Genomic DNA, 22903 nt, shown 5'->3' on the forward strand with positions numbered 1-22903 from the left:
CCCTTCCCTTCCCTTCCCTTCCCTTCCCTTCCCTTCCCTTCCCTTCCCTTCCCTTCCCTTCCCTTCCCTTCCCTTCCCTTCCCTTCCCTTCCCTTCCCTTCCCTTCCCTTCCCTTCCCTTCCCTTCCCTTCCCTTCCCTCCTTCTCTAGAGCTGTTTCCTCCTCTTCCATAGATCTTTGTTTTCCTGACTAGGAAAGTTGCTCCAATCTTCAGTAATGCAAATTTTCAGTTTCTCTCTTTCCCTAATTTCAAAGCTTGTCTTTACTCCTAGTGCAGAGTGTGGAATAACCCCAAGTGCCCTCAGCTCAAACCAGAAGTAAGCACTGCTCTCTTTTTCATTTTCTCCCTAATTGTCTTCTCTCTGGGCTCTCTCAAGTCTCTCCTCTCTGCAAGATTCCTCTCTTTTTTTAGCGCACCACTGATTTCAGTCTGTCAGTGTGCTGCAGTGGGCTCAGTGATTTTTTGTTGCACCAAAGTCACATCCAGAGTCCTGAAGGAGCTGTATCAAGGCTGACAGGTTGTTCTGATCAAGACACTTCCTGTAAATCTCTAGTTCTAGTGTGGCTTTCCCCTATGAAAGGCAAACAACAGCAGCACTTCAGAGCACAGCATCATGGCCTGAAATAATGGAAATAACGGAAAACAAAAAAATTCTGAACCCCCAAAAAAAAAAAAAAAAAACAAAAAACCCAAAAAAAAAACAAAAAAAAAAAAAAAAACCCAAAAACAAAAAAAACAAACAAACCAAAAAAAACCAAAAAACCACCAACCCCATCACTGGGAATAGAATAAGATTCAAACTGTGTCTTCAGTGCACCATAAAAACATAGGTAGAAGTCTCAAAGTCTCAAAGTAATTTTGCTTGGAGGACTAAACCTTATTTATCTTTGCTTATTTTTGTTTGAAACACAAGGTATTTCAGCCCTCTTACTGAGACTGTACATACATTATTGCATGTATCCAAAGAAGTCTTGGAGAAGGGAGGATGTTTGTACATCTAAAAAGTGTTCTGTGAATTTAACAAGTTTAAGAATATGTGCTTGGGGCCACATGGGTGTGTGTTCAGAACAATACACACAGGAATAAGGAAATTCTATATTTGTTAACACTATGTATTACTAAATCTGATTAAACAATTACGAAAGGGCTTTGGAAAGGTAAAAAGTGCACTTCTAATTTCAAGTCTTATTTTGTGAAGCAAACCACAAGAGACCTGATTTCACTTTAGCTCTTAGAAACAAGAAGGAATTGGTGTATAATGGTTTATAAACCAGCCAGGTAGCACAACAACGAGTACTGGGACAAGTTAAATTAATGACATGCTTTCCAAACAAGACAGCATTTGTCAAAAATGATTTTGCTAGCTGTAATTATTGCCTTGTCTTTTATTCAGCTATGGATGCCAGAGTCTGTTGCCGGTGGCAAGGACAGGAGGTAAGATGATGGGCTGTGCCCTCACAGCACTGTGCCATTTGCCACTGGGGCTTTCTGCCTCCTTGCCCAGTCTGTCCCCTCTCTACCTCATAGCTCTGAAAGGTAAGAAATTATTTTCCTGTTTCATTTAAAAAATCTTCTGACTCCATTATTACCGCAGGCCTGGGCGTGTCCCGCAGCCATAGGGAGGAGGAGGAGAGAAGATCCAGCAGGCAGGAATTGTGCAGCAAGATTGATTTATTTAATTATTTTACAAACTTTTATATACTTTTTTCTTCATAGTCTAATTGGACAAAGGATCAGCCACCCCTTGGGGGTGATTGGCCAAAATCCTAAAACATCCATTATCAAAATATTTTTCTACTATACCATAAACAAGACTTTTCAAGGTTGCAGGTGGCTTGGTTGTTTACATAACTCTGCTACCTCTTCTGTGAGAGAGAAAAGTCTCTCACGGACTTAGAAAATAGCAAGAAAATCCTTGCTAGCAGCATTTTTGTATCTACAATTCCCCCTTTTTGTCTGATAAGAGAACAACTCTACTATTAATCCTAAATAGAAATTTACATCAGTTATTAATTCTAAATATGTCCTTAAGGCTTTAACTATCTGACTCCATAACAAGAAATTTAAAGTTCAGTCTCAGCTTGTGGAAGGACCATCCCAGTCTCTGCTTGTAGAAGGACCATCTGCCTGATGGTTGACATCTTGGTCACCATCAGAAGAGTCATTAGGCTGATGACCTACATTCTGGTGGCCATTTGGATGGTTGGCGTTCTGGTCATCATTTGGAGGTTGCCTGTTCTGCCTCTGGTGCCGTAGGTCAGGGCGAACACATTTTGAAGGTAGCCACCGTACCCCAGTATCTGTGGAAACGCAAGCATACCCACGACCCCAAACGATAAGCTCATGCGGGCCTTCCCACTGGTTAGTGAGTAAATTCCGTACCCAGACTTTTGCCCGGGGCAGTTGTGTCTCGCCTGCAGACTGCAATGAGAGAAAATGATTCAGAATATCAGGATTATTTGAATTTTGTGGTACTGTAAGGTGATTAATTGTATACAAAGCTTTTGCTAGTCGGCTTCAGTAACCAAATTCAAAGGTTCCTGTGAGAATCATTGAAAAGCCATGGTAACAGCCCTTAATTCAACTAACTGAGCAGAGTCTGACTCGGATTGGTTTGGTAATGAACCACCACAAAGGCAGTGTAGGATACTCTGCGCCCTTGCGCACAGTGACCCCTGCTAAAAATTTGTCCCAATCCGTATGCCCCAAGCTGCCAACACGTTCCGTCCCCAAAGGTTAAGGGAAGAGGTAGCAACATAAGGCCTAATTGTAGCTATGTGCCCCTCTGAGTCCTTCACCACCACAGGCCGTTCGCTTAAATAGCTCTGTGTGGTTCCTCCTAATCCTGCGATGGCCGATCCCACCGGGGCTAAAGGCCATGAGGGAGGCCATGCAGAGAAGGAGATGATAGTTACATCAGCACCCATATCAATCAAACCTCGAAGCTGAGTCCGGGTTGGACGGGCGTTCGGCAGGATCAGGGTACATGTCATCAGTGGCCTTTGGTCAGAGATGTCTGCAGTCCAGAAGGCCTGTGGAAGTCCCACAGATCCACTGCCTTTATCATCGTGAGTTTGTTGTTCTATCCTGGGGACATAAGACTTAAAAGGCACTAATTTAGCAAGGCAGGTCTTTTCAGGAATAGTTACAGGGGGTTTTTGTGTGGAGACCATAACGCAAATCTGACCTTTAAAGTCAGCGTCAATAACTCCTGAGTGCACTAAGATTCCTTGATGGGCAACGTCAGCTTTTCCCACCAGCATCGCACTGGATCCCTCGGCTAAGGGTCCATATGCATCCAAGGGAACCTTATAAATACCACTAGAGTCTAAGACGACTGCGGCTGCGGTGTGGATGTCAAACCCATCTGATCCCTGGGTGCTGTCTGATCCCTGGGTGCTGTCTCTAGTGTGGCTGGGTAGGCCTGTGCCTGTACCTGTGCCACTCTCTGGGGGAGTGACTGCATCAGAGAGCAATTCCCCCTCCTTGCACCCCGGCAGAAGTTTCCCGACAACGGCCGAGCATCGGCATAAGTCAGGGATCTACAACAGTCCGAGCAATGCCCTGGCCTGCCACACCTCTTGCACTGGGGGATCGGTGTGTTCTCTTTTTGGTTTGGCTTAGGCCACTTCCGTTTTTTTGCCTGTTTTGGTTGCTTTGGTTCACTATCAGAAGATGTGTGACCAGGCTGCAGGAACGCAGCCAAAGCAGACCTCTTCTGGTTCCCAGATCCCACCTTAGCGCAGGCTTCGACCATGTCTGTTACCTCAGGGTCCCCTGGCAAAGCATCTATGATTTTTCTGCACTCTTCATTTGCGTTATCTCTCACTAACTGCCTTAACAACATCTGTCTTAACCCATCATCCTCAACCTGCTTCTCGAGAGAAGCAGCAACTTTCTCTACAAAGGAGAGGAATGATTCTGATTTCCCTTGAACTATTTCAGTATATCACTTTCTGGGCGCAGAAAACTCTATGGTTTTCAACAGGGCAGCCATGCTGACCTGTTGAGCTTGCTGCAGGACGCTAGAGGACAAAGTACCCTGTAGACTGGGATCAGAGAAGGGGCCAGTCCCCATCAAAGCATCCATTCCTGCTGTCCGTCTAGGATCGGCAGCAGGGAGCTGCAAATTTGCTAATGCAGTCTTGCCGGCCAGCTTTCTCCAGGTTTTCTCAAGAACTGTAAATTGTACAGGTTGAAACAGAATTTGACCTAAGTGTCTGATACCAAATAGAGCAAGCAAATCTTGTTATCTACATAACCTCAGCAGAACCTAGCCCATGTTGTGCCACCTTGGATTGCAGGTCCTGGGCAACCTTCCAAGCAATTACCTCATGCTTGTCATGCTCCCCTGAATTTGGGAGAGCCTTATACACTGGGAAAGCTTGGATCTTCCCTTTTGGGGAATCCCTACCATTCTGAACTTCTGGCACAGCCTGTGGATGAAGTTTAACAGCTTCTCGATTACCCCCAGAATCCTCAGATCTATTTGGCATTCCAAGTGTTTCCAACAACCTCCAGTCACCCTCCTCCAATGCTCGCATCTTAACTGACTCTAAGAAGCGGTTGTAGTGGGTTGGACGCACTGTTACCGTGCAGTCCTGAAAGGTCCAGGGCCGAGACCGGCGCAGCCTTTTCCTTCACCGCACGGCTACAGCCGCCTGACGACCTGGGGCCAGAACCTCATCTGCCTCGCTTCCCGATGATGAGTCATCAGGCAAAGGCAACTCTGAGACACTGGGAGCGAACAGAGGTGGACGGAGAGGGGCACTTTGGCTAAGTTCGCTAGAGCCAGAACAGACAGCACAGACTGCAGTTGGCTGCGCTGCAGTTTGAACAGCAGCTTCTTTACAGGATGCCATCTCGGCCAGTCCCATCTGAACCGGTGCTGGAGCTGCTGCTGCCGTCTCTGGGGCTGCAGCCGTGCCCTGCGCCGCACTCATCTCTTGCTCCGCGGCAGTGTTCGGTGCCGTCACTGCCCTTGCGCTGCAGCCGTGCCCGGCGCCACTCTCGTCACTCGCTCCCCGGCCACGTTCAGGTTTTCCCATGGCAGCGCTACTTCTGGGTTTGCCGCCGGCCGTGCCGCTTCCTGGTTTGGAGCTGCAGCTCCTGCGGGCGGTGCGGGTGGTGCTGGCGGCGCGGGCCTGGCGCACCCCACACAGCAGGGTGCCTCTGTTATCTGCAGCGGTTGCTCTTGCAGGCTGAGTAATTCTCCCACCTTTCGGGATATGTTCGGTAACTCTGTCAGCAAAGGCAGATGCTGTATTTAAAGGTCGAAGGCTCGGCTCTGCAGCGGTGCAGGACAGTCCAGCGCCAAGGAGGGCAGCGGACCACACCCGGGCAGTCTCAGTGCAGGCACACCCGGCGCTACGCCAGCTAAGAAGTTAGATCCAGGCTATTTTGGCCCTGCCGGTGCATACGCAAACGGGCTAGGAGCCGCTCTGGGGGTCCAATTCGCTAAGCCGCTAATTCGTGGCCCTGGATAAGCCGTGGCTGCTGCTGAGCTGAGTGGCAAGGCCAGCTGTGCGCCCTCCCCCTGCTCCGACCCCCCTGCCTCTGCCGGCACGGGGTCGCTGGGGGCCACGGAGTCCTGCGATTGTGCAGGGTGAGGCGGCACAGGCTCTGCCTGTGGAGCCAGGGGAGTTTTTCCGGATCCACCACCATTTGCCCCGGAAGCCCAGTCTGTGGGGTCTCCCTCGGACATTCCTCCGTCACTCATCACCAAAACAGGTGAGCCAGCTCTGCTGCCACAGTCAAGGTCTGTCAGCAGAATAACTAATGAACGCCACGTCTGGTATAATTCTAACACTGATGGGTCCCCAGACAGGAGTTCGTGCTGGACAGCACAGCCAAGTTCCTGCCATAAGGCAAAGTCCAGGGCAGCACCTCTGTTCGTGGAAATCCCTTTTAAGGTAGCCCAATCTAATAATTCCTAAACTGAGTTTTCAGGAATGGAGGTGTGCATTATACTGAACACACCTTTCCAGACCATTACCACAGCGTCGTTTTGTGAGCTGTTGTTCGCCATTTCTCAGTCCTGTCGGACCTCCCGATCCTGGGGGGGAAGGGGAACAGCGTACCTGTAGAGAAATTCAGCTTGGCTCGCAGCAGCAGGACACGTCAGAGAGTGCAGATCACGTCGGGCAGCACCAAATACTACCGCAGGCCTGGGCCCTAGGGTATATCACCATGTCCCGCAGCCATAGGGAGGAGGAGGAGAGAAGATCCAGCAGGCAGGAATTGTGCAGCAAGATTGATTTATTTAATTATTTTACAAACTCTTTTATAGACTTTTTTCTTCATAGTCTAATTGGACAAAGGACCAGCCACCCCTTGGGGTGATTGGCTAAAATCCTAAAGCATCCATTGTCAAAATATTTTTCTACTATACCATAAACAAGACTTTTCAAGGTTGCAGGCGGCTTGGTTGTTTACATACCCTGCTACCTCTTCTGTGAGAGAGAAAAGTCTCTCACAGACTTAGAAAATAGCAAGAAAATCCTTGCTAGCAGCATTTTTGTATCTACAGACCATCTCACTCCTTAGAGGTAAGAAGGAGCTGAAATCAATATGTGATTTAGCAGATCTCCAGGGGCAGTGAGACACCAGATGTGCAGACCCATGGGGCAGAGCCACACTTATCTCCCCCAGAACAGCTTCCTTTGGTGGCTGAGGAATCTCAGGTTCACTTGAAAGTCAAATAGAAACAACATCGCTGAAACTGCAGTGATGCAAGCACATACATTTTCTGTATCTTTTAGAAGAGGCTTAAGCAACAGCTTCTTCAGTTTCGTATTTCTGACCTCATCTCCTGCTTCTGCATGAAGAACACTTTAGCATTGTCTGCACCTTAAGGGCGTCCAGTAATGCAGGAAACTTCAACTCCTCTCCCATCTGGGACCCACAAATGTGGCTGGAGGTGTTAATGATGAAAATCACATCTCAGGAAATTATTGCCAGGCCAGCAGGGGTTCAGGTGCAGAACACAACTGCCAGCCAACCTGTAGTTAGCTTTTTTTCCCCTCTAGTAAAAACACGGGCAGCTTAATTTCACATGAAATTTGCACGGCATAGATGACCTTTCAACGTGAATGTGAACAGCGACGAAGGAATGGCGTAAACATTAATTATTAAATTACTGGAAAGGTGAACAAATATTATCTCATTCCACTTGGACAAGCGTAAGGGCACTGTTCTTACAAATAAGGAAAAACAAAACAAGCTGAAGATCCATCATGATCAGGGCCCTACTCCTGTTGCTCTCTACTAATTCACTATAGCAAAAGTTCTTCTCCAAAGACTCTGTGTCACAGCCTCATGCCCACATCCTTCATTCTAACCTCAACAATGAGCGTGCATGAACCTGCACTGACTTTAGGAGTCCAAATATTGAAAGGTTAGATTCAAACATTTGCAGATTCTCAACTTATATGTAGCATTTTTTAACACTTTGGTTTAAATTGCATGCGTAAAATAATAACAAAAAGAAGTACTTTGATCAATAGCTTCAGTCAATGTGTACAGCAAACAGTTACTTGGAAATATTTATCTACCGGAAAAGGTTAATGAAATTCTTACACTTTGAAATATGGCTTTTTACAGAAAAAAACAGTAAAGGGAGATGATAAAAATAATGATTGAGAAAAATAAATCAATAACTGTCACATAATTACATTTGTTGCTGTTTCAGTCAATGAAATATCTTACCCACCCCTACCCATACTTGTGCAGGCAGTTAATATACATAACTCAAGAACAGCTTTGGCACTTCTATAGGAAAAGATCTCCAGGCAGAGAGATTGTGGTGCTCTCTTCCTCTCTTGTGTAAAGAAAATGCTCATTTAAGGCTGACATTGATACATTACCTGCATTGACACTGAAAATTCATTTGACAACAGACTTTTTGATTGATTAGCAATGGCAGCTTCCTTGGCAAGAGAAAGGGATATTCTATTACAGCGCTTTCTTTCCTCACTGTAGCACAGATCTCTTTGGCATATCAGTATTCATTTTCGCATCCCTCCCTTGTTTTTAATGATTGTGGAATACACATTCAAAGATGTGAGGAAAATGGAGCTGGAAAGAGAATGTGTCATTACCATGGGTTTGTAGAGGATGCAGATAGTACAGGGCAGAATACTGGCATGCAAAAGCTAAAACTCTTTACTTTGATCCCATCTCCCAAGACTACTTGAAACACAGATGTTCCTGTCAGCTTTTGCTTTCCATTTTTTTAAAACTTCACATAGTTAAATACTGAAACACGAAATCTTTAATTTGGGGAATTACTGATTATAAGAATAAGCCAGATGTTGTTAGACATGATTGTTTAACTCATTAGTAGAAGTTTATTAATGGAATTTCTGCTTTATTCAGCTTCTACACTGTAGAGTCTCCCCCAGAACCTGTGTGGAGAAACTTCAGTGAACCCTGAGAGCTTTCAGTCTGGTTCCTGCCGTTTGTCACTCCAGAGGATATGAGCCAAGTAATTAAACAAGCTGGAGCTGAAATCAAATCTTGCCAGACGAGCAACCAACAGATTTATACGGAGCTGCAAAAATGCCTTTTTTGTTGTAGCTGCTTGTATACGTGTTTGAATTGTCACAAGGTCCAGTAAATGGCTCCCTTCTATCATAGTCAGAGGGAGGAAAGGCTCATGGAACTGCGGGGCACACAAATGACTCAGTATGATCATTTATTTCCCACTTTTCATTTAGAGCTCTTGGATAGCCTTTAAAAGCAGTGGAAGTTTCAGTGAGTTTCAGTGAGTTAAGTGTATCTTAAGAAAGAAAAATTAGCAAGTTGCTTCCCATTTAATTAAAGATATCTTCTCCACTGCAATCACAACAGTATTAAGGAAAGAATTAAACTCCTTGTGCACTGTAGCTACATGTCACAGAGATAAAATACATAGATGCAGACAAAGATCAAATCCACTAGAGGATTTTCCAACAGTGGTGTTGCCTAGTGTAGGCAAATATCACTCCTCACATTTACAAGTTTTTTCATTTCAAATATCCATTTTCTCACCTTTTGTGTCCTCTAATATTCTTACAAGTGTCAGAATGTTTGCTCTGGACTGGACTAAAGTTCCACTTGGTTGAACAAAGAACTAAGCAGAACTTGGTGAACAAAGAAATTCCATCTTGTTTAGAACAATCCCTGTTATTTATTAGCAGGGCAAAAAAATTGTTTTCTTTCTTGGACAATGTGGTGAGACATTTGTTTCATGTTCTGGGAAGTCTCTGCAATTCAGAGCACCACCTTTCTGGTGCTACCAGTGTGTTGTTTGGCCAGTTCAAATAAAGCAGCAATTTCCTTCCAGAGTTGCTACATTAGTGTAAAAATCAACAGATTAAGATCTGGCCACTTGGAGACAGACAGTTTTGTGAGGAAAGAGACAACATCCTGCCTGATTGCTTGAGGACATATTGTCAACACCCAGACTGGAGGCACACAGCTGTAGATGCTGCCTACACCAAGCAGACAATTTAGGATTCCACCCCTCAGTGGAGTAAAAGCATTACAAGTAAAAGCATTACATTTAAACTTCACAGTCTCTTGAAAGGACACAGATCTCCCTTCTTGCTTACAGGAGTATCTTCCTAAATATTCCCAAAGCTATAGAGCGAGAATACTCTTCACTACTTCTGATACCAAATTGCATTTTTTCAGTCTACAGGATGTTCAAAGTGTTATGATCAGAGTTAGGAAAAGTTGGCTTCCACAAAGTTGTTGATTAGTTGCTGAAATAAAGTTGGTAATTAGTGGGTAAAGAAAGTTGTTAATTAGCTCGTTGAGTGTTTCTGCAGCTGAGCAGTTGTGCATTGATCAGGTTTGGTTGTTACAGCTTATCCAGGTTGAAAGTATTAGTTAAAGTGTTCATTGTGTTTGTTGCTAATAAAATCATTATAGGGATTGGGGTACAAAATGGAGAACAGGGGAATGTTCCAGAACCTCTATGAGGTAATCACAAAAGGGAGGGCTTCAGACCGTATCTGCATAAGGGAGGAAATTAAGGACTATTACTGGATGTTCCCTGAACCATTCAGAAGACCCCAGACAACAGCCAGATGACAACGAGCCAGTGAAAGGACACCAGACATCAGCGAGCCAATCCCGACGCTCCGGTTGGGTGGGGAAAGGGGCGGCCGGGAGGCGGGGACTGGGGGTATAAAATGTGTCACCCGAGGGTGGGAGGGGAGCCTCTGATCGGAGCTGTTGCAGGTCAGGCTCTCAGCGCTGTGCCCTTTGTCTTGTGTGAGGCAAATAGCCTCAAGTGGTCTCTGATTGTCTTTCAATTTAGTTCTTGTTAATAAATTTGTTTTAAAGCTCAATCTTGAGCCCGTTTTTAACAGAGATTTAGGTTGGATATTAGGAAACTTCTCTTTTTCACAGGGTTGTAAACCATTGGAACAGACTGTTCACGGAAATAGTAAAGTCAGTAGTTCTGAAAAGTGTTAAAAAAATGTGCAGCTATGGCACTTGAGGACATGGCTTAGTGGTGACCATGAGATAGTGGTGTGGGGTTAATGGCTGGACTTGGTCTTAGAGGTCTTTTCCAACCTGAACAACTCTGACTCTACGTTTCTGGCACCCTGTTGTTTGTGCCACACACCTGTTCATAAATATGTAGAACATGTTTTTTTTTAATTTTTTTGTTTCTTTCTCCGTTACCACCTTGTTAAGCCCCTGACAGCAGCCTGAGAAATGCTGGCAGTATTCTCAGTACTGCTCTGTTCAAATCTTCTTCCTCCAGCTCTTCCAACCCACAGCACAGGGTGAGCAGGGACTGCTCTGTCAGTGGGGCATCCAAATACTGATGAAATTTCACCAGAGGCAGTATGGAAAAACCTTGGCAACAGATGATAGGGGGAAAACAGAGTTACAAAACCAAGCACAATCTCTTCAAAGGAGAGCATCACTGCCACAATATTCACAACATAGATCCTAGGTTGTTGGGTCATGTTTGAAAGCCAGGAAGGGCTTTCTGAGCCAGAAAACAGCTGAAGGTCACTGGCAGGAGGATTTCAACATGGGACAGTGTTGGAGTCCCTTCCCCCTGCCATGGAGCCCTGGGAGATGGGCCCTGGGGGGGAGACATGGGGTTTCCCTGCCCCTGGTCACCTTTGTTTCCCATTGGTTGGTTTGTGTTCCCTGGTGTGGCCAAGGACCCTGGGATCCCGTGACTGCGGAGTTCTTGAGGAGAGCCCCGGCCATGCGGCTGGAGAAATAAACATCTCTGAAACATCTGCCACGAATCTGTCCATATATACTTCGTTTCTACGAGACTCCTGGTTTGAAATATACTTGTTGCAGTAATCCCTGCTTCAACAAACTGGTGGAGGAATGCGAGCAAGATACCGATCCCTGAGGAAAATTCATGAGTAAAATAACCACTCTAGACCTCTCTCTTCTCATCTTGGTTTGGATATTCTCTCTGGACTATGGAAGAATCATGGGAAATGGGGCTCTCTGAGCCACAGAAAGAAATGTACCTAGAAGTTAAAGGAATCCTTGAACAACAAAACAAAAAAGTTATGGAACCGGGAGACCTAGAACTTTTTTTTAACTGGCTTTTCAAAAATTTCTCCTATATTTCTTGATACTTACTTTTTGATATTGAACCTCCTGGATCTTGCCACGGGTGTTTTTGGGACGAGATCTTGTGGGAAATGAAAGATCAAACAGAACATGTATTAGTGATTGAACCCTTGCATGGATCCATGGTAGTCAGTGAAGCTATTCAGGAGCATTTATATGGTCCTATTAAAGCAAACGATGGCCATAGTCCCGCGGCTGAGGCTGCGTGGCCACCATCCCTGTGGCACATGCCGGCGGAGGTGCCTGCGCTGGATGCGCCCGGCCCCCTTGGGAGCGCGCGCCTTATGGCGGACCCCATCCCTGTCTCGGGGTCCCCGGCCACGCGGCCGCGAGTGAGGGAGCGATGCCGCAGGCGCCGCAGGTGCTGTGGGCCACGAGCAGCCAGGAACCGGGCATCAGCGTGGCAGGCCGCTCTAAGCACACGGCTCGGAGAGCCCTGCGGAGGGAGAAGCGGCGGTTTCCACAGCGACACGAGAAGCCGCGCAGCGCAGCACCGAGCCGAAACGGGGCCTCTCTCAAAGCAGCGTGGAGTTTGCGGAGCGGAACCGCTCACAGGGCATGGGGCCGGCGGTGATGGCAACACGGGGCCGCGCAGAACCCAGACACGCGCTGGAGCAGCGCCGCTCGGAGAGTGCGGAGCAGCCGCAACGCGGGGGCCCGGCCAAGACATCTGAGTCGGCGAGGCGGCGGCCACACGGGACCAGCAGCCACGATGAACACGCAAGCACGTGATAGGAGGAGTCGTAGCCACGAAAGTCACAGGAACTGTGAAATGGTACAATGTAAAAAACAACTATGGATTTATAACATGAGATGATACAGGGGAAGATTTATTCATCCATAGAACTGCCATTAAAAGGAATAACCCTAAAAATTACCTGCAAAGTGTAGGAGATGGAGAAGTTGTACAATTTGATATAGTGCAAGGAAAGAAGGGTTTACAAGCAGCAAATGTTACTGGGCCTGGGGGTATTCCAGTCAAAGGCAGCCGTCATGCACAAAATTATAAAATATCCATCCCAGCAACTTCCCTACCCACAGCCTACTTTCCCCTTTTACCCTATACCCAATATGAACCCCTTCCTAAGTTTACCCTATCCCCAGTTTATTCCTAATCCGTTTTTCACCCCATGGCTTCCCTATACAATTCCATTTCCCTACAATTCCTCTCCGATGCTGAGGGGGGGATGAAAAGGGGGTGGGAAGAAATTAAACCCTCTCCTGCCTCAGTTTCCCCACAAAGCATGCCCAGAGAGTTCTGTCTCCCTTCTGTCAACCCTAAGATGTTCCACAGAATCTGATTGGACATTCAAAGACTCAGGAGGGTGGCTTGTTTTGTCTTGAAACTGTTCTTGTTATGTTTATCCAGTTGTTTTCATACTCCCTTTATTAAAATAAAACGGGTGAGATGTTGGGGTCCCTTCCCCCTGCCATGGAGCCCTGGGAGAGGGACCCTGGGGGGGAGGCACGGGGTTTCCCTGCCCCTGGTCACCTTTGTTTCCCATTGGTTGGTTTGGGTTCCCTGGTGTGGCCAAGGACCCTGGGGTCCCGTGACTGCGGAGTTCCTGAGGAGAGCCCCAGCCATGCGGCTGGAGAAATAAACATCTCTGAAACATCTGCCACGAATCTGTCCATATATACTTCGTTTCTACGAGACTCCTGGTTTGAAATATACTTGCTGCAGTAATCCCCGCTGCAACAGGACAGAAAGGCATTGGGATTTTTTCCCACTTTGTGTATATGGGAAAGGAACAGAGAAGGAAAACAATGATAAGTATTTATTGCTAAGTTTGCTCACAAGGCTGCTACTGCTTAATGTGATTGCATTTAGTAGAGTCATAGGTCAATGGTGTTGATATGTGCTTTGGAAGGACTGAAAGACAAGGAAAAAGTCTCTGCCCCAGACTGTCTTGAACTTGTGAATGCTTTTGGTCCGTGTGTGTGTCTCCTCAGATGGATAACCTGCTGTTTCTATAGTGCAAGCCCTGAGTACCCTGCTCTGCACTGGAAACTTGGAGCAAAGGAGCCAGAGAATGAAAAAATCCACCCGTACATTGTAACTGGAAAACTGGATTGGAACACTACACATTAAGTAATAAACTTGAGTTGTTGTGCATTCAGGATAAAGCTGTGTTTGTTTAGGCAAAGACATATGAGTGGTTTAGTGCCACTGGAGAATGGGAATAACCCCTCAGCCAAAAGGCAGTTGTGAGGCTGTCTAATCCAGTGGTTTACTCTCTCTTCACCAGTCAGCTGTAATGGCCTGAGGATCACATAGAATGGACAGGTATAGACACTTTCCTGCAGTGCAGCAGGAGACCAGAGAGGCAGTGCAAGGCCATCTTCAATAGCCTTAGAAAACCAGTGTTTAACACTCGGATAATCCTCTTTGTACCAGTGAAGTGCTGCCACCAATGAAAGATAATTAACATGTTGTGTAGATTCCTCGTACCTTAAAACAAAAGATATTTAGAAAGACAGAGAAGGTTTTATGATGTTTACATATATTTAGTTAATCTTCTCTGCTCTCTTTGTCCTAAACTTTTGTCTACAACATTTTTTTAGAAGCCTGAGAAAGTGTTCAAGAGAAAAAAACATACGCTTTCTTCCTCTGAGTCACAGATAAGAAAAATTTGGAGAAAATTTGAGTTGTTTCTCTAAACCACACAGCACCATTCCTAATCCACAGCAGTGGAGGTTTTAACATTACAAGTGTTTATTGTTAAAAGAATAAAGTACCGTAAGACAAAGCTGAATAGAATATTGAACATCGTGTTCAAGAGGGTGTGAAATCGTTCAGAGGTGAAAGGACGGGCTCACACAGTCCACCCAGAGGATTCAACCTGGTGAGCTGCAGTCAGCCTACCGCCCGCTGGTCATCCTGTGGCCACCCCCCGGTCACTCCTTCAGCGTGGGGAGCACAAAGCAGCCGCCAGCCGGGCGCGTCCGTGTGGCTCTGGAGTGCCTGTGCTCCGGCAAGCAGCTGCTGGGGCAGAAGCGCTTTGACCACGCCTCTGGTGGCCAGCTGCAGAGGGATCAGCGCTGGTACCTGCTGGCCACCCTCTGCACGGGCTCCTACTTGGACATGGAGAAAGTCTCCTGCTGGGTCCAAGAGTACGTGAAACCATTAAGAGGTGAATAGGTGGAGCGCACGCAGTTCGCCCCGAGGATTCAGCTTGGTGAGTTGTGGTCAGCCTACCGTCATCCTGCGGCCACCCACCGGTCACTCCTTCAGCGTGGACAGAACAAAGCCGCTGCCAGCCGGGCGTGTCCGTGTGACTCTGGAGTGCCTGTGCTCCAGCAAGCAGCTGCCTGGGCAGACGTGCTTTGTTCACGCCTCTGATGGCCAGCTGCCGAGGGATCAGTGCTGGTACCTGCTGGACACCCTCTGCACAGGCTGCTACTTGGACACAGAGAAAGTCTCCTGCATCAAAGTTATTCCATGTGGCACACGGTCCTGTTTCAGGGAAGTACTAAATAAATCCATGGCTGGAGTTCCAGTGAATAGATTGTACCTCTGCTGAAGTAAAACCAGGAGCTTTGGATAGATGGGAAACAAATGTCTGTCAGTGCCGGACACTGTTTTGATTGTGGAGAGAAAGCTAAAGTCGCATAGAAAAAATGGAGATTTCTTGAAACTAATTTGTAATGCTGATCCTATCCACAGTATTTGCTCTGTGTATGTGTGTTGTGTTTGCAGCGGGAAGTTTGCAGCGTTCCTGCAGGCACTGATTGCTGGAAAGTGCAAAAATCTATTGAGAGAAAACCTTGCACAGCTCCTGCAAACAACCCTTAACAGCCAGAATGTGCACAATAGGTCTGAGATGGGGTAAGAACAACAAAAAATGTTTCCAAGTGAAGGGGGAGAAAGAAGTGTTTCTGAAATTCTTCATTCTCAGTGGAGTAAATCTGATCCTGAAAAGGACCACTCATAAAAAAACCTTTCAAAATGCAGTGACTCCATGGAATGTCAGCAATTTGTTATGCAGGATATATTTCCTCAGTGTTTCAGGGTTTTTTGGCTGCCCTGAGTGTGCTTAAGGATGCGCAGTTTTGCTACCTCTGTAGTACTTAAAAAAAAAAGGCAAAAGGAATTTCCATCTATTTTAAGATCAGAAGAATTTTGACACTTAAGAAAGGCAACAGCGGAGCTCTGAGCCACTGTACATGCCTTAGAGCATTTGGTCATGAATGATACTCCTCAGAAAAGTCCATGCTGACTATTTGTTATGACCCAGTTATTAAATTATTAGAGAGATGCCTCTGCCCCAGTTAAGGTGCAAACAAGACCATATGCCAAAATCAGTAGTATGGACTTTTTTAACAGTTAATGTGAGGAAGAGCAAGCAATAAAAAGAAATAGAAAAAAAAGGGGGGGGGTGGGGGAGAAGAGAAAGAGAGTCACTAAGACAGGTTAAGTAGAAAATAGCACCACTCCATGGATCCTGACGGTGTCCTGTTGATCCTCTCCTTCTGGTGTTCTCAGTGGTGAGGGCCACAAAACACGGAGTTCAATGGATTAATGCACATTTGGACCAGGTGGGGATGCCCAGGTACCGCCCCTGGGGAGGGGCAGCTTGACAGAGTCTCTTGAAACAGACTCCGGGGGTGTTGCATCACTTTGCATCCACTGCAGTGCACTGGTGGCCTCAGCAGTGAGTCTGGGGAACACCTCTGGGTCTTCGATGGTTTATGACCCCTCCTCAGCTGCCTCTCATGCCAATGTCCCAGGTGTTGGCCTTCCCATGGCGGGGAATTTTACAGCTGAGCCGGTTTGTGTGAGGGAGGATGGTTGTTCACTGCCTCTGACCAGAGATCACACACCAAAAACTCTCTATTTCATTCTGTGTTCCTCTGGAGGAACAGTGATAATAACTGGTAAAAAAATGAGGCTAAACATGCCCAAAGTAAAAAAACCCAAAACAAACACGATTGTATGGTGAAACACAGAAACTAGAGTTTCTGAGGGCAAAACACTGGCTTGTGATTTCGCGTAAGATCAGGAACTGGGTATGTTTTGGTGCACAGACATTGGGGTAAATTCAATGGCTGTTTACTTTAGAAGCATGGCGGTTATTCGCCTGGGCAAGTGCCTTTGCCACTTAACCAAGCCAGGTCCAAAATACACCTGCCAAAAGGTGCTGGGCAGGACTGCCCTGGCCATGCCAGCAGGAACAGAGCTGTGACTGAAATCTCCTGATCACTGTAACACAGCAGAGGAAGGAGAATAAATCTTCAGCACAGAGGGCTCACACCTGAGAGAAGCCCCAAGAACAGGCAAATAATGTCAGCTGTCAGCGGGTGGTGTTCAGCTCATCAGGACACCCAAAAATCCCAGGGGCAGAGGGGGCTGTGCTCACAAAGTGTGTCTTGAGGATTGTTTGCTTTGTTACCAGTGAGAATAAGCTGGGATCTTTGCTCTTGAATAACTTCTCTGAAGTGCCCTAATTCAAGGGAAAAAAAATCCTTAAGTTGTATAATAAAACGGATCCATTCTCATTACCTTTTTTAAAAAAGCCTGAGCTAATTGTAGCTTTTAAGTGTCTGGGTGAAAAAAACTAGGAAGGAGCTTGCATTTACTCAAACAGAAAAGGGATGGAATTTTTATTTAAGCATCTGGTGGTTTTCCCAAAACTCAACTCCCAAACCACCCCATTCTAGCCTTATTGTTAAATGCTCTTTAAACAGGCTGTGAAATTTTTACTTTTCATTGTATATTACAATATCAAAAGCATAACTTCTCTGCTGCTTTTGTCCTCCATATCCATAGATCATTGATTTTTACCTATGCTACTAATGGAACTTGAAATTATTTTCTTCCATGTTTGTGTGCTGCAGGTGTCTGAACTCAGAGCAGGATTTGGAGCAAGCTCTGCTCCCATGTGTTACCCATACTTGTGTCTTCCCAGAACTGTGTGGATGCTTGCAAAGAGATCATCTTCAAGAACTATTTTCCTGAAGTAACTCTGTGGTCAGTCATCAGAAATGTACCCTCAAGCCTTTTGAGTCATTCTGCCAAGTTATATTTCACAATATGTTCCCTGGTGACTTCTAATATTTCTACCTGTGTGGATACGATTTGATGAATTTAGTCAAGTAAGGAGTTTCTCTTGTGAGAAACAGATCGATAGATGAGATAGGTGAGATGTGTGTGTGTGTGTGTGTGTGTGTGTGTGTGTGTGTGTGTGTGTGATATACGGCAGGAGTATCAATAGAGTGCCTCTAAAAAGTCTCTAAGTTACATTAATTCTTGAGTCAGCTTTGGGATGGACATAAACAGGGCAAATAGAAATTGTAGGGACAGAGCTTGGGAGAACTGCAGTGGAACAGTGGAGCAGCTACAATGAAGGTCAGCAGTGAGGAGAAGGCTCTTTGCTCGTCCCTGCCCTGCCTTGGAACTGATCCCACAGGCTGCCTGGGAGCCACCACTCCCTGCAGAGCAGTGACAATGGTGGCTGTGCAGCTGAAGAGCTGGATCTGCTGAGCAGTTTTCAGGGAACTCCAGTCCTGAAGCTGTAGACTTCCCTGCGTTCTCCTCAGGCATTTTCCTCCCACCATCCCCAGGTGGAAAAGAACAGCTTGCTTCCTCCAGCTGTCCCCTCACCCAGCTCTGTCACAGAGGTGTTTAATGCAGTGCAGATGTGTGGTGTGAAATGAGGCTGGATTATCAAGATCATGCCAGTCAAGACCTACAAAGGCATCTATCCACTATGGCAGCAGGGACTGCTATTCAGCTGAATCGAACCCACACACTGTCTGACTCAGTCGGCTGGCAGGCAGAATACCAAACTTGCTGAGAAATGGGATTCAAAACTGTAGTGCTTAATTCTCAGATCGCTTAGAAATTGGTGAAGGAGACTCAGAATGTCCCACAGGACGGTGTGGTGGATGTGCCACACTGCGAAATGTGGCAAGAGTTGGCCTGTGGCTATTATTATTTGTTCATGGCGGTAGAAGTAGAATTTCACAGAAACTGACATCTCAAGAGTTGGAGGTACTTGAAATTTAATTTTACATGATGGTTCCTTCATTGGGCTTAATTTTCTTTTTATTTCTTGTTTTCTTAAATAAGATAGTTCTGAGTTTTAAGAAACTTTTCACTGTAAATAAACCCAGATTTGAGGGACTTCAGGGGGCAAGAGTGAGTGTTTTTCCCAGGAATGTACCATTCCTATGCTTTACCTCAGGTCGGGTGGCGACTGCCTAAAGATTGGAACCACTGGAGTGTCAGGCACAGAATCACATATGGTGCCAAGAATGAAGTTCAGAAATCTCAAATCTAAGTGTGCAGAGTTTGTGAAGATAAAAAACCAAGAAATGCCCAGAGCAGAACATCTCCATTGTCCCCAGGAGCATGGCAGTGACATTGCACCAGAGAGCAGCGGGGCACTGCACAGAAATCTGTAACACTCAGAAGGCGTGGATTTGCCCTGGCCTTTGCTACTGGCTGCTCCAGCCAAATGCTACAGCTCTCTGACAAGAGGCTGCAGCCAGGTGAGGATCGATCTCTTCTCCCAAGAGACAAAGGACAGGAGAGGAAACGTCCCCAAGGTGCAGCAGGTGAGGTTCAGGTTCCCGTGGAGGGCAGCCAGGGGTGGTCAGCACTGGAACATCCACCTACAGTCCCCGTGTGCCTTTCCATGATGCCTTTAGGGTGTCTGCAGCCTTGATGCAGAGCACCCTGGGGGGCTCCTGTGGCTGGGTTTGCACTCAGGGTGAGGATGCCCAGGAGCCGCTGAGCCTGGCAGTGGGGACCAAGGCCGGGGCTTGTGGGCTGGGAGGTGTGGCTCTGGGGGCTGTGACATGCCAGGGGATGGGTCACAATGGGAGCTGTCAGCAGGGGCATGGCCAGCTTGGCAGGCAAGTGACATGGTCCTGCTGGCTGTGACATCACAGAGGACAGGTCACACTGGCACCTGTGTCCAGGGCCATCAGCGGGCAGTTGGATTTGGGAAGCCAGTGAGGGCAGATGCAGAGGGAACGCTGGGCTGGATGGGGGGTGGCAAAGCTGGGCTGGATGGGGGCTGGCAAAGCTGGGCTGGATGGGGGCTGGCAGAGATGCCCAGGGGGGTTTAAACCCAGAGTGAGAGCTGGGACCCTCAGGGCAGGGCTCTGTCCCCAGAGCTGGGGCAAGAGGGGCTTGGGGCTCTCAGCGTGGCAGGGGACCAGAGAGGCTCTGGGGACATTCCAGGTGCCCCCAGCCCCCTGCTCCCTCCCAGCCACACCTGCTGAGCCCCCTTTCTCCCAGCAGGCCATGTCTCCCACGCTTGCCTTCATCCTGGCCCTGTTAGCCACCCACACTGGGCTGAAGGTGCAGGTTCAGGTCGATGAAGATGCAGTCAGGCGGATGCGGGAGCGCGAGGAATACCTGCATCAAGAGATGACTCAGCTCCTGCAGGAGATTGAGGGGAGCAGTGGCACCATGGAAACCCTGCTCCCTTCAGCACTGCAGCAGCAGTGGCTATTTTGGATCATTGCAGCAGCCCTGGTTCTGGTTCTGCTTGCTGTGGGCTGCTGGCTGGTGAGGAGAAGAAAGCGTGGCTCTGCCAGCTGCAGTGAGCAGGAGAGATCCAACAGCCTGGAGAAGGTCGGCAGCCAGGAGAAGGTCAGTGAGCAGGACAAGAAGGTCAAGGGTGCAGACAGTGGTGGCAGCACTTTGGCTGTGCCCACCCCATCACCAATGGGCACATCCAGGATAAGGCTGGAGCGGGCTGTCAGCAACCTGGTCTAGCTGAGAATGTCCCTGCTCATGGCTGCGGGGTCAGACTGGATGGCCTTCGAAGGTCACTCCTAAGCCCAACTGTTGTGTGATTCTGTGATTCTACAGCAGGACCCGCCCAGCTTGGAGGTGCTGAAGGAGCTGCTGGAGGACCTCCTCAGTGTCTGCCGAGTGCTCTCCAGGAGGAACTTCATGCCAGAGTTGCACCCAGCCACCGGGATGGACACCAGCTCTGAAGCCTGGAGCATCCCAGAGAACAGCACCGTCTACCGCCCGCTGGTCATCCTGCGGCCACCCCCCGGCCACTCCTTCAGCGTGGGGAGCACAAAGCAGCCGCCAGCTGGGCGCGTCCGTGTGGCTCTGGAGTGCCTGTGCTCTGGCGAGCAGCTGCTGGGGCAGAGGTGCTTTCTCCACGCCTCTGGTGGCCAGCTGCAGAGGGATCAGCGCTGGTACCTGCTGGACACCCTCTGCACAGGCTCCTACTTGGACGTGGAGAAAGTCTCCTGCTGGGTCCAAACGTTGGTGCCATCAGCCTGGCTGCTTTTGCCCCACTCGCTGCACTGCCAGCTCACGGCGCTGCCCTGCGGCAAGTCCTGCAGCTTCCAGCTGACCAGCACCTCTGGCCTGCAGATCAGCCTTGAGATGGCTCTGGCAGTGCAGCAAGGCAGCTCAGGTGCCTACCTGAGCCTTGAGTAGACAGCAGCCAGCTCTGCCAGCAGCACCGTGTGTGCCAGGGAGCTGCCGCCTCTCACACCCACAGCCAACATGCCATTGCTGCTGAGGACTGTGAAGAAAAATGAGTTGAGGAAGGTGAAGTCAACCATTCCTCATGGAACATTTTTTGTCTTCTGTTGAGATTCTTTAGCTTCTTTTTTCGTAAATCTGAAAAGTTTAGCTAGATCAAAGTATGTCGCAAGACGGTCAGCGATGAAAGAGACGGGGCAGATTGCTTGGATGCAATAAGCCAATTTTATTGATACAGAACTGAGTATTTATACCTTTTTAGCAGTTATATAAGCAGCAATCACTATAACAACCATATCTATGTTTCTTAATAACATTGCAAAACTAGAAGCTAGCACTATCACAGGTACATACCAAGCATGCCTTCTATGCTGACTATTTCAGTATAAGCCTTACTGCCTGCCACGGTTTGCGGCCTAGCAGCGTTAGCGCGGCTACTTCTGACATGAGTTTAGCAGTGCTCTCACTTCTGCTTTCTAGCTGTATCTCCACAATAGTAATTCTGAAACCTCCCAAGGCAGAGCTGGGAAGGTTGCCACGATTTCAAATATGTATTTGTTTTTGTTGAGAAAAATATATAGCCATAGGAGCTTTTCCTATACCTCTTTTTTCCATAATCAAAATAAAATTAAATACTTTGCCTAATACTTGGTCTCCCAACAAGTCACTTGTGATGAGAATACAGACAAGTCACAAATATTAGTAAATTGTCAATACTGTCAATTACGGTGGCAATTAAAAATTTCATTGATTCTCACCCAGCTCCATCTCATCTCTTGGGGGGTTCCTATAAAAGGACAAAATTGGGCCCACTACAGGCCTATAATTAAAAGGAAGGAAAAGCCTCTTGTCTCTATCACAAAGGTGACAGAGGCTAAGTGAAAAATTGTCATCACATCTCAATTTAAATGTGCCAGCAGCTCCCCTGCTCCCAGACTCGTTCTGACCTTCAGTAGAGAGGTGCTGGCGTTCCCAGGAAAGAAAACACCACAAACTTCCTGGGCAAACCCAAGCTGTGTAACTATATCAATGTGGGATCTTTTAGGTGGCGTTCTACCTTTTACTTAATGAAGTGCTTGCTGCACTGCTCTTGTTGCTTCCCCCAATTTACTAACTAATATTACAGTAGTTGCAGACAGAACTTGGCACCAGCAGTGAACCTCCTCTTTCTTTTCATTATTCTTTGGAACAAAATTAATTTGAAGAGGAATAATCCATGAAAATTTGTTCCTTTACAGCTCCATGGTGAGACGTAACAATTCTGACTTACAAAACCAGAGAGCAATGGGCTATAAACTATTCCAGAAGCTCTTCCATGGCCATGGCTGCAGGAGCTTTTCCTGCAGCCCTGGGGCTCCAGACGCCCTTGGCTGAGGATGGGGATAAAAAGTATTAGAAATGTGTCTGCCCAAATTAAGGTGCAAATGAGACCATTTGCCAAATTCAATAGTATGGATTTTATTTAATACTAAATATATGAAAGAAAGGAAGAGAAAGAAATAGAAAAGAGGTGGCAAGACAGAAAGGTAGTGACTGACAGATTAAGTAGAAGATATCAGCACTCTGTAGATCCCACCAGCGTCCGGATGATCCTCTCCAGCTGGTGGTCAGAGTCTCCTAACAAACACAGAATGCAATGGATTAATAGATTTCAGGCCAGCTGGGAATGCCCAGGTACCTCCCCAGGAAAGGGGAGGGGCAGTTTGACAGAGTCTCTTGCACCAGGCTCTGGATCTGCGGCATCACTTTGCATCCCGTGCAGTCCTGTGGTGCAAGGCCTCTGGGCAGCACTTCGGGGGGTGTTTGATGGATTCTCACACCCCCTCAGCTGCCCCT

At 47.3% G+C, this 22903-nt stretch overlaps 1 protein-coding gene across 3 annotated transcripts; it reads left to right on the forward strand.

The window, feature by feature from the left end:
* Positions 1-1246: 1246 nt before the first annotated feature.
* On the forward strand, positions 1247-21381 carry LOC116438113 (inositol 1,4,5-trisphosphate receptor-interacting protein-like 1). Of its 3 annotated transcripts, none has more exons than XM_032096757.1 (4): positions 1247-1434; positions 19137-19164; positions 19856-20209; positions 20432-21381. In XM_032096757.1, exons 1-4 carry the CDS (start codon positions 1352-1354, stop codon positions 21017-21019), a joined length of 1053 nt encoding a protein of 350 aa, XP_031952648.1. In that variant the 5' UTR covers positions 1247-1351; the 3' UTR covers positions 21020-21381. The 3 variants fall into 3 exon arrangements, with proteins under 3 accessions (XP_031952648.1, XP_031952649.1, XP_031952650.1); XM_032096758.1 differs by having other exon boundaries at positions 20435-21381; XM_032096759.1 differs by lacking the exons at positions 1247-1434; positions 19137-19164 and adding an exon at positions 19171-19319.
* The last annotated feature ends 1522 nt before the right edge of the window (positions 21382-22903 follow it).

The sequence above is a fragment of the Corvus moneduloides genome, chromosome Z (genome assembly GCF_009650955.1).
Source record: "Corvus moneduloides isolate bCorMon1 chromosome Z, bCorMon1.pri, whole genome shotgun sequence".
NCBI classification, from domain to species: domain Eukaryota; kingdom Metazoa; phylum Chordata; class Aves; order Passeriformes; family Corvidae; genus Corvus; species Corvus moneduloides.